Raw genomic sequence first — 15,320 nt, 5'->3', positions numbered from 1 at the left:
CTCCACAAGATTCGGATCACTGTCACTGTCTCCCCGAGGCTCTCTCTGTGCCCTCTGTTCTTCAGTACTCTGTCAGCCGGTTGACCCACCTGTCTCCCATTGGTCTGTGAGCTCCTTAAGGCAAAGGGCGTGTCTTTCATGTCCCTCTTCTCAGTGGCCAGTACAGCTCCTGGCACTCAGTGGGCAAACAGTGTGGAGTGTAGGACTGAATGACAGAATGGATGGTGTTGGGCTCTTTCAGAGGGGACTTGGGTGCAGGGCATGAGCTCAGAGAGCCGGGTTCTGAGCTGGGGTGGGGGATAGGAGTCCTGTTTGGAACTGCTCTCATACTGGCTGCACTGGATCAGGGGATACTATAGCTATGTGCCCCCACAATGATAGAACAGGGAGTCTTAACATTTCCTTGGTCACTGGAGAAGGGCAGGGCCCAGGCAACCAGGGCTCAGGACACAGTCAGCTGGCAAGACCTTTCCTCACTCCTACATTAAATGTGCAGTCATTCTTTCGTGGACTCCCACTTCTCGCTCTGATACCCACCCCCCATTCTTCACATGTTTTCTGAAAAGAGAAAAAAAGGCAGGAAGAAAGAGCCCTGTCCCCTGATGAAAGGATGGGGCTCTAGGCAACCCGATTGTTGTCCCCTGAGGAAAAGGCATTTCCAGAGTTCTGGGGCCAGTGTCCTGAAGCAGCGGGTGGAAAGCTGGGGGTGGACTAAGCTGCAGGTGACACTCCTGTCTCAGTTCCACCTGTCTGGAAGGGGCATGGGACAAGAGGTGCATCCATCTTCTGGGGCTTGCCCAGGTCAGAAGTTCCTTCTGCGTAGGCTCAGTTCCAATGGCCCTCGGCTGGCAGGGCTACGGCCCTCCATGCACAGTGGCCCGGAGGTGGTGGAATGGCTTCGGGAGCTGACGCGACTGCTGGAGGCCAGAGAATACCAGTCTCGGATGGAGGGCGTGGGGCGGCTCCTGGAGCGCTGCAAGGCTGAGCCAGAGCTCATCACCTCCAACCTGGTCCAGGTGGGCGCTGCCCCTTCCTTGCTGTCTCACCTGGCTGTCCCCTGTGGGTGCAAATTCAATTTGGAAAACTCAGGACAGGGTTTGACATTGTGCCAGACCCCTCAGGGTAAAGGGAGCCCGAAAAGTACCTGCTATCCAGTTGCCTTGGTAACACTGTGGGACTGCCTGGAAGTAGCCAAGGGGGCAAGGGCATCACCTCTTGCCAGGCCCCTTGGGACCACCCAGAGATGTCCTGGCATCTCTCATCCCTCTAGCAGCTTTATAGCGGGGTGGCAGAGGGGGGGGCGGGGGGGGCGGGGGGGAAGCTAGAGGTAGAGGATGCCACAGCTGAAGGCTGCTCCTGGTCTAGCCAGGCACATGATGTTTGGGGGCAGAGTATGTGTTGGCCAGGGGACTGGCCATGATGGCTGGACAGGTGGGTTAGGAGCAAGCACAGGCCTTTCACAGGCTGGAAACAGGGGCAGATGTTTGCTTCTTCCAGGACTGAGGCTGCTGATGGTCAAGCCATGTAGCAGAGTACTTAGGGCACAGGCTTGAAGTCAGCAGCCTCGCTGTGTGATCTGGGGAAAGTCAGTGAACCTTTTTCTGCCTCAGTTTTTGTTTTGTTTTTAATAGTAAACTGAGGATGGGAACGCATGCCTCATCGGTTTGGATTGTTCCGTGAGAGTGCAGGGTACCTAACGGGATGCTCTAGATGCTTTGACGCAATGAGTGCTCAATATACAGTTGTTCTTCCCCTCTTCCCCTCTTTCCCTTTTGAGGAAGTAAGCTCCTCGTCACTGAGAATGTTCTGGTGTAGTTTGGATGACCAGGAAGGCAGGAGGAATCCCTGCCAAGGGTGGTTGGTTGGGTTGTGGGCCTCCTGCCCAGCCTGGGTTCCCATGGGCTCTTGGTTTCTGTTTCCTCAATAGGTCTTTGATGCTTTCACCCCAAGGCTTCAGGACTCCAACAAGAAAGTGAACCAGTGGGCCCTGGAGTCCCTTGCCAAGATGATCCCCCTCCTCAAAGCAAGCTTACACCCTATGCTGCTCTCCATCATCATCGCTGTTGCAGACAACCTCAACTCCAAGAACTCGGGGATTTATACTGCCGCCACGGCTGCGCTGGACGCCATGATTGAGAACCTGGGTAAGCCTCCTGCCACAGCCCTGCTTGGCTCCATTATGCAGTGGGCTCGCTCCCTGAGCCCTCCCTGGGGTGGGCTCACCCTTCCTGTTGGGAATCAGCAGAGTGCTAACAGACACTGGGGCTTTCAGGCCAAATGTTTCCCCGGAGGCTATAGAGGATGGGGGTGGACAGCCCAGGACATGGTTGGCAGGCTTTTCCATGTCACAGCCACCTGAGGGTCCTCGATGGTAGGAGTGGAAGAGATGTGGAGATGATCTAGTCTTGCCTCCTCATAGTACATGTGACAGAAATGACTCAGCCAGGGTCACACAGTACTGAAGTGATTGAGCCAACAGGGCATGGAAGGAAAAATAGGTCAGGGTTACCAGGAAGAAGCTGGAAACAGTGTAGAGATGGTAACAGTGGGTGTGGCTTGTACGAGGACCAGGCCGGATGGCGGTGAGAGAGCACAGCAAGTCTGCTGGGGAGGACAAAGTAGATGGGTGAGTGGACCCAGGTAGGCCACCTTGATTGTCTGATACAGGAGTCAGGCTGGGATCCCACTGGCTTTTGAGCATGGGATGGACAAGCATTGCCTTTGAGAAAGACTGTTCGGGGCCAGGGCTCAGGGAAGGAGGAATTTGGGATGAGGGGTGGAGGGTGACGGGGGAGTGGAGGTGGGGGGTGGGATGAAAAGGAAAAGGGGGGGGGCAATGGGAGAGACATCAGGGAAGGCAAGAGCTCCTTAAGTGCTATGTGCTTTGCACTAACACATCTTGGTTCTCCAACATCGGGTGGAATTTGGGGGCACATCTGCTTCTGTTCTCCATGCCTTTCATAGATGATTAGAAGGTGATATTTGGTGTATTTAAGACGCAGACTGAAGTGCAGATGTGTGTGTGATGTAGCACACGAGTACAGTCATGTCCAGACCAGAGGAACCAAGGGTTTTCAAACCACTCTTGACTCTATGTGACCAAGCTTATGCTCGGAGAACCACCTTTTTGGCCTTGTTGCTGTATGTCCCGATGAGCACAGAGCAATGTCCTGCCTTGAGAACCCGCAAAGCATCCCCGTGGTGAGGCTGGAAACACCGAAACGCACCCCTCCCCTCCTGGTGCCCACACCCTATGGGAGCCCAGCTCCCTGGGGCTGGACAGCAGCTGTGTCCTTGGCTGGAGCTTCCAGAAGCAGTTTCAGTTACAAATCAAAGGCCTGGTCAGGCCCTTCTCTGCCTCTTCAGTTCATAAATACTGTCAGTTTCCTCTCTTCATCTCAAAGGGAATTTATGATTTGCTGAGTTTGTTGCTGTAGAACAAACAATATAAATCCAGCTTTAAATTACGGCTAGTTCACAGCGCTGCTCTGGGTAAGTGAGATTGCTGTTGCCAATAACCACGGCTCTTGGTAAATCACTGCAGGCCCTGGATTTATTGGGAAAACCTGCACCAAGCAAAATAGGCTTTAGCTATTTGAAGAGGCTAAGCACCCTTGTCTGCGGAGAGGAGCTTTAACACTTTCCTCTCCAGGTGTTATTGTCTCCACTTTCTGTCCTTGGGCCATCCTCCTGGAGCTCGCTGGAGCTTTGGAACTCTGGGCTGCAGGATGTGGTGTCTCACATTGTCACAAGGCTCAGGCCTTCTCTACCTGAGGCCCTCCTCTACCCACTTGGGTGGGACACCCTGGAAAGGGGCTGGGAGACTGCTGCTTTTGTGATCTGACCACACCCTGAGGCAGGCTGCAGCTTCCAGGAAAGATGCCTATAGTTGTCCTTTCCTCCTGGGACAGGGTCTCCTTGGAAATGGCTGATGATACCCCCCCCCACCCCCCCCCGCCCCTGCCCCGTCCCATCAGTGAAAGGATCTGATGGGAGGAGAACAGAGGCAGGCATGAAGGGCACTATTTTCCTCTCTAATCCTTAGGTCAGTGTTAGGCTGGAATGGAATGTCGTTGGCCTCAGGGAGTTGGATGGAGTCCAGTAAATCCCTGGCAAAAAGCTTCTGTGGGGCCCAAAGGGGGAAGCACAGGGTCTTGGCTCCCGGTCAGTTTGAGCAGGTGCAGCAGCGGCTCTCAGGGCCATGTGGCTTTGCTGTGAGCCATACTCACAGCCCAATGAGGAGTCTTGGTTTTGGAGGTGTTTTTAACTAGCTGATTTCTATATCCAGAAAGGGCAGAAGTGGATGGGTTTAGATTGCCAGTAAGAATTCACCCCTGCCAGGAAGTACCTAGGGTAGAATCAAGCTCTCTCTGGGAGTGGTTCTCATCTGTCTAGAATGGGCTGAGTCTGGCCTGCAGAGGGAAAAATGGATGCAAATAATTAAACTTCCCACTGTCCCAGGGGATTGGGTGGTAGACATAGAGACTGGGGCAGGAGTGGCAGAAGAGAAGGGGTGCAAATCTTCTCTTCCCATGTCACCCAGGTGGAGCCTGGTGGCTCCGATAGACTCTTAGCATCTCAGGGTCCCTTCTGGAAGTAGCTTGGAGCCCTTTGAGCAGAGGGAGCTTTTTTCCCAAGACTGGTGTCACTCCCCACAAGGGATTCTTGGCTCCAGGCTGGAGAGGAACAGCCAAATGCTGTGGAGTACTTAAATGTGTAGAATCACAAATAAATGACTCAGCAGGTTGTGGTTTGTTTCCCCGATCAACAGGGGGCCAGGAGAACAAGAACACAGGTGGGTAGTCTGCCTTCTGGCACAAAGTCCAGATGACACAGCCAAACTGGGAGGTTGGCCTTCTTAGGCAACCTTTTAAGGTCCCTCTTGATTCTGGAATTCAGTGATAAGTTGACTCAACAGTCACCACATCTCTTCCGGTTCCTTGGTTTTCCCGTGGGTGTATGGGGCAGGTGGTGCGGTGGTCCACAGAGCAGGTGGGGATTTCTGCCCATGTCCCCTTTTTTGGGGGGGGGGGTGAGGAAGGAGACATGTGGGCACCTTGCTCTCTGACCTCTGCCCTTTGTTACTGCTGGAAGGAGCTTGGGGTGGCATCCTTTCTACTCTCCGCCAGGACCTTCTGATTTCAGGGGAGTTATTCTGGGGATCAGGGCAGTTCCTGAGCTGGCTGGCTGGTTCTGTCTTTGGGCCCTGTGACTGGGCTAGCTACAGAAGAAACTTCACTAATTAAAACATCAGGCTGCTGACAGCCACCCCCCTCCCAGTCAGACTGAGCATCAAAAGGAGTTCTGTTGATTAGCATGGCCCCAGGCCAGGGCTGGAGAGTGCAGATAAGCTGGGAATGGGCAGCTTCAGATCTACTTTTTTGATTTTGCTCTGACTCCGAATTCTTTACCTTATATAATCATATGACCAACATGGTATTGTTAAAGGAATTTAGAAACTCATCCATGGTGCCCCTCTAATATACCAACTGCTTAAAAATCTGTTCTATTTCCTGTCTGCCTGTGTACAGATTTCCCTTGTTAGAGATTGTAAGGTAAACACGATTTAGACTTTGCTTCTTTAACTATCCAGTATTCCATGCTATCATGCAGTGTTCCTACTTAAAAATAAGTTTACTTTCCATCACATAAAAGTCATACTTATTAATTATTGAGAAAATGGAAAATATAAAGCATTTGAAAGGAAAAAACCCTTCACCTTTAGTCTCAATTTCTCAGAAGAGACAGTTATTTAAAAAAAAAAAGTTTAAATTTTATTTTGGGGGCGGAGGGCAGAGAGAGAGGGAGAGAGAATCCCAAGCAGGCTCCACACTATCAGAACAGGGCCTGACACGGGGCCTGACGCAGGGCTCAAGCTCATGGTTTGTGACATCCTAACCTGAGTTGAAATCAAGAGTCGGATGCTTAATTGACTGAACCATCCTAGGCACCCCTGGAAGAGACCATTATTAACATTTGGCTTTTTTCATTTTAGATTTTTTTTCCTGTGCAGAGTCACGTGCATAACTCTTGTGCAGAGTCACGATCATATTACACATTTAAATTTACATCCAGCTTAAAAAAAAAAAAAAAGAAGCAGAGCGTGAGCATTTGCATATGATTACACACTGGAGTCACTTTTAACAGGTCTGTCACATGCTGGACCACATCTTGTGTTTTTCTGTTTAAATGGATCATTCCCACTTTTGCTGCAATGAACGCACCTAGCTTGGGTGGCTGTGTGGCATGTCATGATTCATGGAGTCCTGTACTTATTGTTGGGAGTCCAGTTTGACTCCAGTTTCTTTGCTGTCACTGTCTATGCTACCATACTTTTTGTGCTTTAAAAAAAGTTCTCTGGCTCCCCAGTAGCCTGAGGAGGATGTGGCCTGGTGCGCTTAGGGCTTAGCTGCATGGGACAGGTGCAAGGCCCCGGAGACCTCCGCCCCCTTGCAGGGAGGGAAGGCGATGCCCAGGGAGGACGGGGATGTGGCCTGCCAGCCTGTAGCTGTTTTCCCTACGCTGCATGGCTCTGTTTGCTCTTCGTCCAGGCAGTGCCAAGGCCAGCTGTGGCAGCTGTGGCTCCCTTGTGGTGCAGAACAGGAGCCTGTGAAGAGCTCCGGCTAATGGAACATGGATTTTTTTTAAGGGTTTGGAAGTTAGATTCCAGCCTCTTAATGGTCTCTCCACCATTCAGATTGCTGGGCTTTTGGAACATTCTCAGGTAATAAGAGTAACACTAGCAGTAATAGCTGATACTTACATAGTAATTATATGCCCAGGGCAATATCCTAAGTATCATAACACGACAGTGGCTCTAAGAGGAAGATGTTATCCTCCTTTTATAGATGAATAAACTGAAGTGTAGGAGGTTTTGTCCAGTATTAATATAGAGAAACGTGGAAGAGCCAGGATTCGGTCCAGGCGACCTGAACCCAGAGCTCACACCCTTCACCCTATATTTTCCTGCCTCTCAATAAACCTGGGTGTGACCTGGGTGGTAAGCCATCACTACAAAAGCAAACAGAGGAAGAGAGACCATCTACTCGGGGTGTGGTGCTCTGGGGTTTATAAACCAGTTCGGACATGCTTAATGTCTCTGCTTGAACACTTTCTGTGGTCCTAGAGCATTTATTGAGCACCTGTTGTGTGCCAGGCACATGGGAGCATTATCTGTCACAGATGTCTGTCGGATGTGCATTTTCTAGTATCCCCCGAGTTCTTTACCTGTCTCTGGCTCTGGGAGGCCATGTCAGCCACCAGGAGCGGGGAGGTCTGGCTGTGTCCAGAAAATGTCCTGAACTGAGTTTTGTTGGGGGAGAGCAAGGAGGCAGAAGTCCTTGTCCTTGGAGGTGAGCTCATGGTTAAAGGTGGGGGTGGGACACATAGAAGCACCTGGAAAAAACAATGCAGACGACATTGATATAAAAACCTATGCTTACACGACTACAGATTGACCAAGTGGCCCTGAGACTGCTTCTCGCTAACTGCAATGTTCTAGAGGTTGGCATCTCTTTTATTTCCCAGAACAAATGATTTTAAAGACTCTTGCCTTATGGATGGAGCTTTTGCAAGCAGCAGGGATATGCGTGATGTTCATGTGTACATCTCCTCCTCTGTACCCCTTCCAGCTCTCAGGAGGGGAGCTAGGAAATGGGAATGAGCTCTTAGCTAGAATTGTCGCCTGACGGGAAAAGCGAAGCTGTGCACATCCAGGGGGATGCCGAGGTATTTAAGGAACTCAGGGAAGGTGGAGCTTGTCTGGAAAGACTTCCTGCGGTGGGTCTCTAATCTCTGTCCCCTGCTAAGAGAAATCTGGCACCTTGAGTGGGTCAGCCCCTAGGATCCCGGGACCTACTTTCTGGGGGCACCTGTGGTGACACCCACCCAGACCTCTGTGACAGGTGTAGGCGGGCCCTGCAGCCACACCCCCGAAGAGCATGTTTTGTTGTTTGCACTCCCTCCCATGGGGTTATCCTGGGACTGCCGTGGTTGCACACTGTTGGGAGCTGGGTATATGGGAGCGATGTTAGCACGCCTTTCTCAGGTGAAGGGCTACTTTCCTCACCCTGTGTGTCTTTGTGAGGAGTGCAGGACTTCAAGTTTTAATAGTGTGAGAAACCAGGAGACGTCAGCCAGAATGGGGAAGAATGAGCAGTGTCTACATTCAGCACCTGTGGGATCTTTAGAACTACGTTCAAAGAATGCCAGAGGGCTTCTTTATCCCAAAGCAGCCCCCCTGCAGCTGCCTGTGCTTTCACCATCAGTGGTTCATTCTAATAAACACTCTTTCAACAGCCAGACGGGGAAGTACCCAGTCCTCAGTCCCCACCATGAGTGTGGCTGGGTAGCAGCGAGAGCTGGTTCCGGGGGCTGGGTGTGGGGTGCTGGGATGATTTAAAAAAAAGAAAAAAAAGGTTAAAAAAATCCCTCTTTCCCCTAAACCTCCTGAAAAGTGGGTTGGGGCATGTGGAGGATAAACTCTGCTGTCTGTACAAGGATGCCATCTGGGCCTGGGTCTCACACAGGGACGTTATAGATAAACTATTGAGAGCTAATACATGCCCCGGCCCCTGCCGGTCCTCGCACATTCCCTCCTCTGACCCAACCAGAGTAAGCCAGATGCTTCTGCTGCTGATGGGGTGACCAACATCCTGGTTTGCCCGGGACTGGGGCAACCCTCTTTTGCCCCCAAACTCAATTTTAAGGAAGCACAGATAAGTGGGAGTCCATGAAGCCTCTTTGGGAGCCAGTGTAACTAACTATGCCAGGTCGTTCACTCTTCCCCGGACACTCCGTTGCGACTTGGACATTTAACTCAGCTCCCCAACAGGCCTCTTTCCCTAGGTAGGTGTTGCAGGGACCTGGAACTGAACAGCACTGAACCAGCCACAGCTTCACGGCCACTGACCCTCTCCTTCTCTTTCAGACAAGCTTTGCCTCCTACAAGCGTTTGCTGGGCAGGTGCGCTTCCTGAGTGGCCGTGCAGTGCTTGATGTCACAGAACGTCTGTCCGGTGAGCGTCCCCAAAGCTCCTCACCCTAGCCTTCCAGTCCATCTCTGTTCTTCTCTCCCGGCATGTAGAACCACCCACTATCTTAGACCCCCAAATAATCAAATAATCCTCGCAGATCTTTTAAAAAACTTGATAATCTGCTTTTTATAAATAATTCCCACCTTATCCAAAGGTAATCTTCATTTTTGACCACAATGGGGCAGGTTTGTACATAAACAAAATAGCTTTTAAGAAACTATTATGGGGGCACCTGGGTGGCTCGGTTGGTTAAGCATCTGACTTCGGCTCAGGTCATGATCTCACAGTTTGTGGGTTCAAGCCCTGCATCGGGGTCTGTGCTGACAGCTCGGAGCCTGGAGCCTGCTTCAGATTCTGTCTCCCTCTCCCTCTGCCCCTCCCCCACTCTCACTGTGTCTCTCTCAAAAATAAACGTTAAAAAATTAAAAAAGAAAAGAAAATATTATGCATTTCTTCTTTGCAAACAGGACGTCCACTAAGCCATAGGGTACCTTTGTGTGAATCAGAAAAAAACAAAAAACAAAAAAACCACCTCTTCTGGGTAGATCTTGCCTCCCAGCTACATGGCTTGGTCAGCGGCTACACTGTTGTGAGAATTAGCGTTGTCTCTTTTTGGGCACGCACAGGCTGGAAAGCAGAGCACAGGCTGGATTTCAACCCTCCTTGATGCCTGCGCCAGGTGCCCGGGGGCTGCACTACATGGGATTTGGGGCCTTGGCGGGCGTCTGCTCTGCTGTGTTCAAGCTTTGGCCGAGGAGAGCTTTGCTCCCAGGCGGTGTCTTCTTTGAGTCTGCCGTCTCCAGTGATTCCGTTCCAGGTCTGAAACCTCCAGTGACGCGGGAGGAGGCAGCATGGGGAGGACCTAGGCCTTTGTGGTTGTACCGACCTGTTTGCCACGTGCCTATTCTGCTCTTGGGCAGGTTATTTAAGTTGGTTTTATAATCTTCTGTGCTTACCAAAAGCCTCCTCTACCTTCTTGGGAAGGATGCGAAAGGGCTCTGTTCTCCAGACCTCTGAGCGCCCAACCCCTACAATGCAGACAGGCTGTGCTACCCCTGTGCTTGAGTCGTTGTGTGGGTTGTCTTCAGGACAGTGTCGAGGCTCCCTGGAGTGGCCTTCCAGGCTCTCGCCTCCCCCTCCCCCAGTTACACGCACTGGATCATCGAATCCTCCTAACAACCTCGTAAAGAGGCTGTGGGTGCCATGATTATCCCTTTTGTAGAAGTAAGGAAAGTGGAGCTCGGAAAGGTTAAGTGCCCAAGGTCCCTTGGCGAGCAATCTGGGCTTTGTCCCCAGGAGCCTGGCCACAGAGCCTCTGTGCTGTGCTGTCTCTCCCTGAGTGCCCTCCCTGAGTGGCACCAGCCTTGCTGGGGCTGATCTCCCATCCTCTGCCCTGTGCTGCCCACATGCGGCTCCCGTCCTGCAGAGAGAGCCCTTCTCCACCCTTCTTCCTCCACCTGGGTGGTGCTGGCCTGGTTCTGGCATCAACTTCTGTGTCCCCTTCCTCCCTACCCCCCTGCTTGAGTTTCGTGAGCCTCTCAGGAGCATGTCCCCCCCCCCCCCACCCCGTGACAGCCTCAGTCCGCACTGGGGGTGCTCAGCACACATTGCCTGGCTGAGGATGTCATTCAACTCCTCCACAGCCCTGTCCTGCTCTTGGCCTTGCCTCTGTGCCCTGGTTCAGCCCTTTTAGTGTCCCTGGAGTGGACCCTTGGCTTCCACCCAGGTGATAGGCCTTCTCCAAGCAAAGTAGGGCGGGGAGCTAAATGCAGCCACGGTGTCATGTTGCTGGTGCCCAGGAGCCCCCTAACTGAGACCACCTGGGTGCCAGACAAGGAACCCTTTTCTGTTGCTCAACATCAACATTCTCTGGGTGAAACCCTTACCTGTCCTTGTATGAGTGATATATGGGCCCCGGAGGTGGATGGCTACCTCACTTTAGATCCTCCATTTGACTGTAAATATTTTCCATCTGTCTCCAAGAGACCTCAAAAGCAAGAGTTTCTACGTAGCTCTCCTGTTAAGTCGGGCCCAGACAGGAACAGAGAAGAAAATTTCAATTGGCACAAGGTGTGGACTAATAATAGCACAGCTTAACAGGAGTAAATCTTTTGCTAATTACTTCAGCTGCCTTTTAAGCTCAAAATTTAGTGGGGTTTTCTTCCCCGTGATGACTCCCAGAAGGGCCATCGCTGCCTCTGCCCGCTTGAGAGGCCCACCACCATCAGCCAGGTGACCTCCACCTTCTGTGCCCGGGGAACGTGGGCCTGACTGCAGAAGTGAGCTTCCTGGGCCCAGCTGTGAAGGCCTCGCTGCTGGGAGGGAGAGAGGTCAGGTGTGAGTGCAGCCTGCCGGGGGCCGCGGCCAAGTGACGCGGGGCAGGTTAGGGGCAGGTGAGCCCCTCACCCTTGGGTGGGCACAGGGGAGCCCTACCTGCACCTGGTTCTTGGGATAGCTGTCTCCTCGGTTTGCAGGTGAGATCCCGTGGAGGTCTAAAAAAGACTCTGAGTTATACTTGTTCAGTATAACTTGCCTCCCCCCACCTTAGGGTTGCCCCCGTGGCTTTCCTGTTAACTGTGGCCTCCTTCTCAGTCTGTCTCTGGCTTCGAGGGCTGTCTCCAGCTCCCACCTCTCTGCCCCACTTTATGAGGCTGCTCACCCCCAACGTGGCTGGCTTGAGCCAGTGGGTGCCGTCCTGCCTTGCCTGGGAACGAGGACTGCCTTTCTTTCTGAGGGCTCTGTGACCTTGGGGAGCCCCTGAGAGGTCCCACAGTGTGGGGTGCGGGAGCCCTGGGGGTGTGGCCTGAAAGCCAACGTACATGCTCCATGGGAAATGGCATGGCTCAAGTGCCAGGCCGAGCTGAGGGGGCCAGCTCATCCTCTCTGGTCCCCTGTTGTCCGAGGCTTGCTCCGGAGTCAGAGGGGTCCCGTGGGAAATATCCTGAGGGGTCGGATGATGTTAAGCTGGTGAAGGAAGGACAAACTGAGGTTTCACTAAAAATGAAACAAAACACACCAGCCTCTGAAGAACTCCAGGAGGATGGGGACAGTGGGGGGTGAAGAGCATGAGCCATGGAGTTGAGGCGGGCTTGGCCTTTGCCCTCCGCCCTTGTTAGCCACGTGGCCTTGGGCAGGTTCCTTGACCCCTGAGTGTTGGCTTCCTCCTCTGCAGGATGGGCTGGTGTCCTGCCTCTTGAGGTGCTGTGAGAACAATGGAGTCATGCTGCAAAGCTCTGACCCCCAGACTCAGGACTGAGGCAGTGTTAGCTTTCTGGGTGTGTGTTGGCCCAGGGAACCTTCCAGTTGCTTTGCTCCGTAAATAAGTAAAGTGCTTCTCTTGGCGTTGTTTGCCCTCACCAGCCCTTCTCCTCGGCAGGATGACAGGCGGACCGTGCTGTGTAGAGCAAGCATTGTTAGAACCGATGCACTCAGGGTAATGGTGGCCGTGGCTGACGGCTGGAGCAGTGGCTCTGAAGTGACTTGGGGTAGCTCTTGAGGTGGTCTTGACCCCGGCATTTACTCTGACAGAGGGCTTGCTGGCAGGGGTAGCCTGCTTCTTGGATTTCTGGGATTAAAAAGGGTAGAGAGGCTGGGATAACCCGATTTCAGGGGTTCGTCACTGAATCATGGGTCTGTGCAGAGCTTGACGGTTGAAAAGCACGTTCAGGCCTCCCGGATTACTGCTGGTCTTATTGTGAGGTTTGGTGTCCAGACACTGGGGAAGGCCACACTGGGCTTATCTCCTGCTGCCTGTTTCATTTTTCAGAATGCTTCATTTGAGAGAATGTTGGTTTTCCTCCCTGGTACAAGTTTTTGTTCGTGTGAAGTCACATAGGTGGGAATGTGGATTAAAGTAACACTAGTCCTAGCTACTTTTTGTCACCTGCCTACCTACCTGGGCACCTCACGTACATGTATTATCTAAGCTCTAACAGTCCTAAGAGTTTGGTTCAGGATGATTATCCTTAGATTAGGGAACAGCCTCAGAACGGTTAGGTGGCTTTCTCAAGTCATACAGCTAGTAAATAGCAGAGGCAGTTTTGCAGTCCGGCCCTGTCTGCCTCTTTCCTCTCCCCTGGGCTGCAGGGACCAGTGACGACTGTCATGGGCTCTGAGCACTTTTGTTTTTACATATTCATTCCTCCATTAAAAAAAAAAAGTTAAAAATTTTATATTACAACTGATTGGTATAAGCATGAATATAAATCAGGCTGGATATCTTCATATTTTTTTTCCTCTGGATTTTAAAGAAATAAGAACATTTCCAGGGCCCCTCCACGTGTCCCGAGCCCTAGGTCGTGTGTCTGATGGACTAGTTGGCCCTTCTGGGCTGCCTGCCCTTTGGGGGATAGAACTGGTGTCCCAAGAGAGGGCAGGGAAACACAGAGAGAGAGAGAGCAAGCCTGCCTTGAGTAACTCTCCCTCTTTTCTGCCCAACAGTGCTGGTGGCCTCTGTTTACCCCCAGAAGCCCCAGGCCGTGGAGCGTCAGGTCCTTCCGGTCCTCTGGTATTTCCTGAACAACATGACGGGGAATGGTGTCCTGCCTGGGCATGGCAGGAACGTCCGCGTGGCGGTGTGCCGGCTGTCCAGGGGCCTCCAGGAACAGATGGGCTCCCGGCTGCGGCACCTGGCTGCTGGCCAGCCAAAGCAAGTCCTCAAAATGCTCCAGGAACTCTTAGACACAGAATCCCGGTGAGGCAGCCCCAGCCAACGTCACCGACAGAGGGGTGGCATCTGACAACAAGACAACAGGCAGCTCGTGCCCCTTTCACCTGGGTTACAAACGGATCTGAAATGGGCAGTCATTATTTTTTATCTTACTTGATTTTTATGATGGAACAGTCTCCCGGCCGACTTTCTCTTAGAGTTCCAGATGCACATAGTATATTTTGAAGTAGGAATAAAGGAATTATTTATTTTTCTAAGGCTTTATTATCGTGTGCTTTTTTAACCTCAAGGAATTTTTCAATAACTAGGCTTGTGACAAAGAAAACAAGACAACAGCAAAATCAGCTGCAGATGACATCGAAACGAAGAGATGGGGAGAAAAAGGGTAGCACAGACCCCTGTGCTGCAGACCCTTTTGGCCACGGCCCCCTATCTGTGACAGACTGGACAAGCCCTCCTGAACCCAGAGACCCTGAGTTGGCCATTTAAACCCAGTCCGTTTGTTATAAGCCTGATTTGAGGTGAGTAGGGCAAACATCTCCAGGGTCATCCTGATCCTGTGGGAGGCTTCCTTTTTGTTTTTTCTTTTTTTAAGTTTATTTATTTTGAGAGAGAGAGAGAGAAAGGGTATAAGTGGGGGAGGGGCAGAGAGAGAGGGAAAGAGAGAATCCCAAGCAGGCCCTGCATTGTCAGCACAGAGTCTGATGTGGGGCTCGAACCCATGAACCATGAGATCATGACCTGAGCCGATATCATCAAGAGTGGGACGCTTAACCGACTGAGCCACCCAGGTGCCCCTCTGTGGGAATCTTCTAATAGATCTGTCCAGCTTCTCAAAAGGCAGGGGGAGTTTGACATTTGCATTACTAAAAGCCTTCTCAGCAAGATGGCATTCTGACTAGTTCTGCCGAGGGTCAGATGATGTTTCACACTCAAATACCATAAATGAAAGCACTTGGCCAAGCATAAAGCTACGTGATGTGCAGATGTCGTGTGGGAGCTCTGAAATTACATGGGTTCCTCCACTGGGGGCTGGATCGGGAAGCTGGAGGGGTGTGTTGGGTACAGGATGCGCCAGAACACAAGCTGAGAGAAAGTGTTGCCCACTGAGGGAGCAGCCAGGGAAATGGGGTCCTGCAGGGAGAGAGGGACGTCTGGGGCTGGGGCCCTAGATGCAGTGAGAGTGGCTTTGCCTTGCCTGGGGCCACTGGCAGGTTGGCAATACTGTGACCAGGAGGAATTAGAGCTCAGGTCATTACCTCAAACACACGTATAAGGTGTGAGCTGAAGGGGCAGCATCCCATCCCAGCCAAGGAACCCAGCCAGACCCACAGCAACACTCTGGGCAGATCCAGATGGCTGAGGCCCTGAGGCCCCAGCCTCCTGCCTGCAAGTTTTCTGGCAGGCCCCAGAGGTGGACCCCGTCCAGTGTCACCCACCTCAAGGCATAATATCGGTTCTACATCATGGTTCCAAGCCTCTCCCAAGGGGAATGGCCTAGAGCTGGCTGGGCAGCCCTGAATCAACGAACTTATATATTTCCATGTTCATGGGTATCCCTGAGAAAGCCACTTTTTCATCTTGCCTGTGTGGCCAGATACAGCAAGGCCGGCTCCT

At 52.1% G+C, this 15,320-nt stretch overlaps 1 protein-coding gene across 7 annotated transcripts in view; it reads left to right on the top strand.

The window, feature by feature from the left end:
• TOGARAM2 (TOG array regulator of axonemal microtubules 2) overlaps positions 1 to 13,960 on the top strand; it is a 76,669-nt gene extending 62,709 nt beyond the window's left edge. For 6 of the 7 annotated variants that reach the window (XM_053201060.1, XM_053201058.1, XM_027033468.2 and 3 more), the window contains 4 exons: positions 824 to 1,016; positions 1,928 to 2,144; positions 8,930 to 9,016; positions 13,475 to 13,960. In XM_053201060.1, the coding sequence (XP_053057035.1) occupies positions 824 to 1,016; positions 1,928 to 2,144; positions 8,930 to 9,016; positions 13,475 to 13,731 (754 nt within the window). In that variant the 3' untranslated portion in view covers positions 13,732 to 13,960. The remainder of the gene's footprint in view (positions 1 to 823; positions 1,017 to 1,927; positions 2,145 to 8,929; positions 9,017 to 13,474) is intronic. The other variant, XR_008289595.1, reaches the window with a different exon arrangement.
• Positions 13,961 to 15,320: the final 1,360 nt, after the last annotated feature.

The sequence above is a fragment of the Acinonyx jubatus genome, chromosome A3 (genome assembly GCF_027475565.1).
Source record: "Acinonyx jubatus isolate Ajub_Pintada_27869175 chromosome A3, VMU_Ajub_asm_v1.0, whole genome shotgun sequence".
Taxonomy (NCBI): Eukaryota; Metazoa; Chordata; class Mammalia; order Carnivora; family Felidae; genus Acinonyx; species Acinonyx jubatus.
Note: the sequence above shows the minus strand (reverse complement) of the source record. Positions and strands in the feature narration are given on the sequence as shown.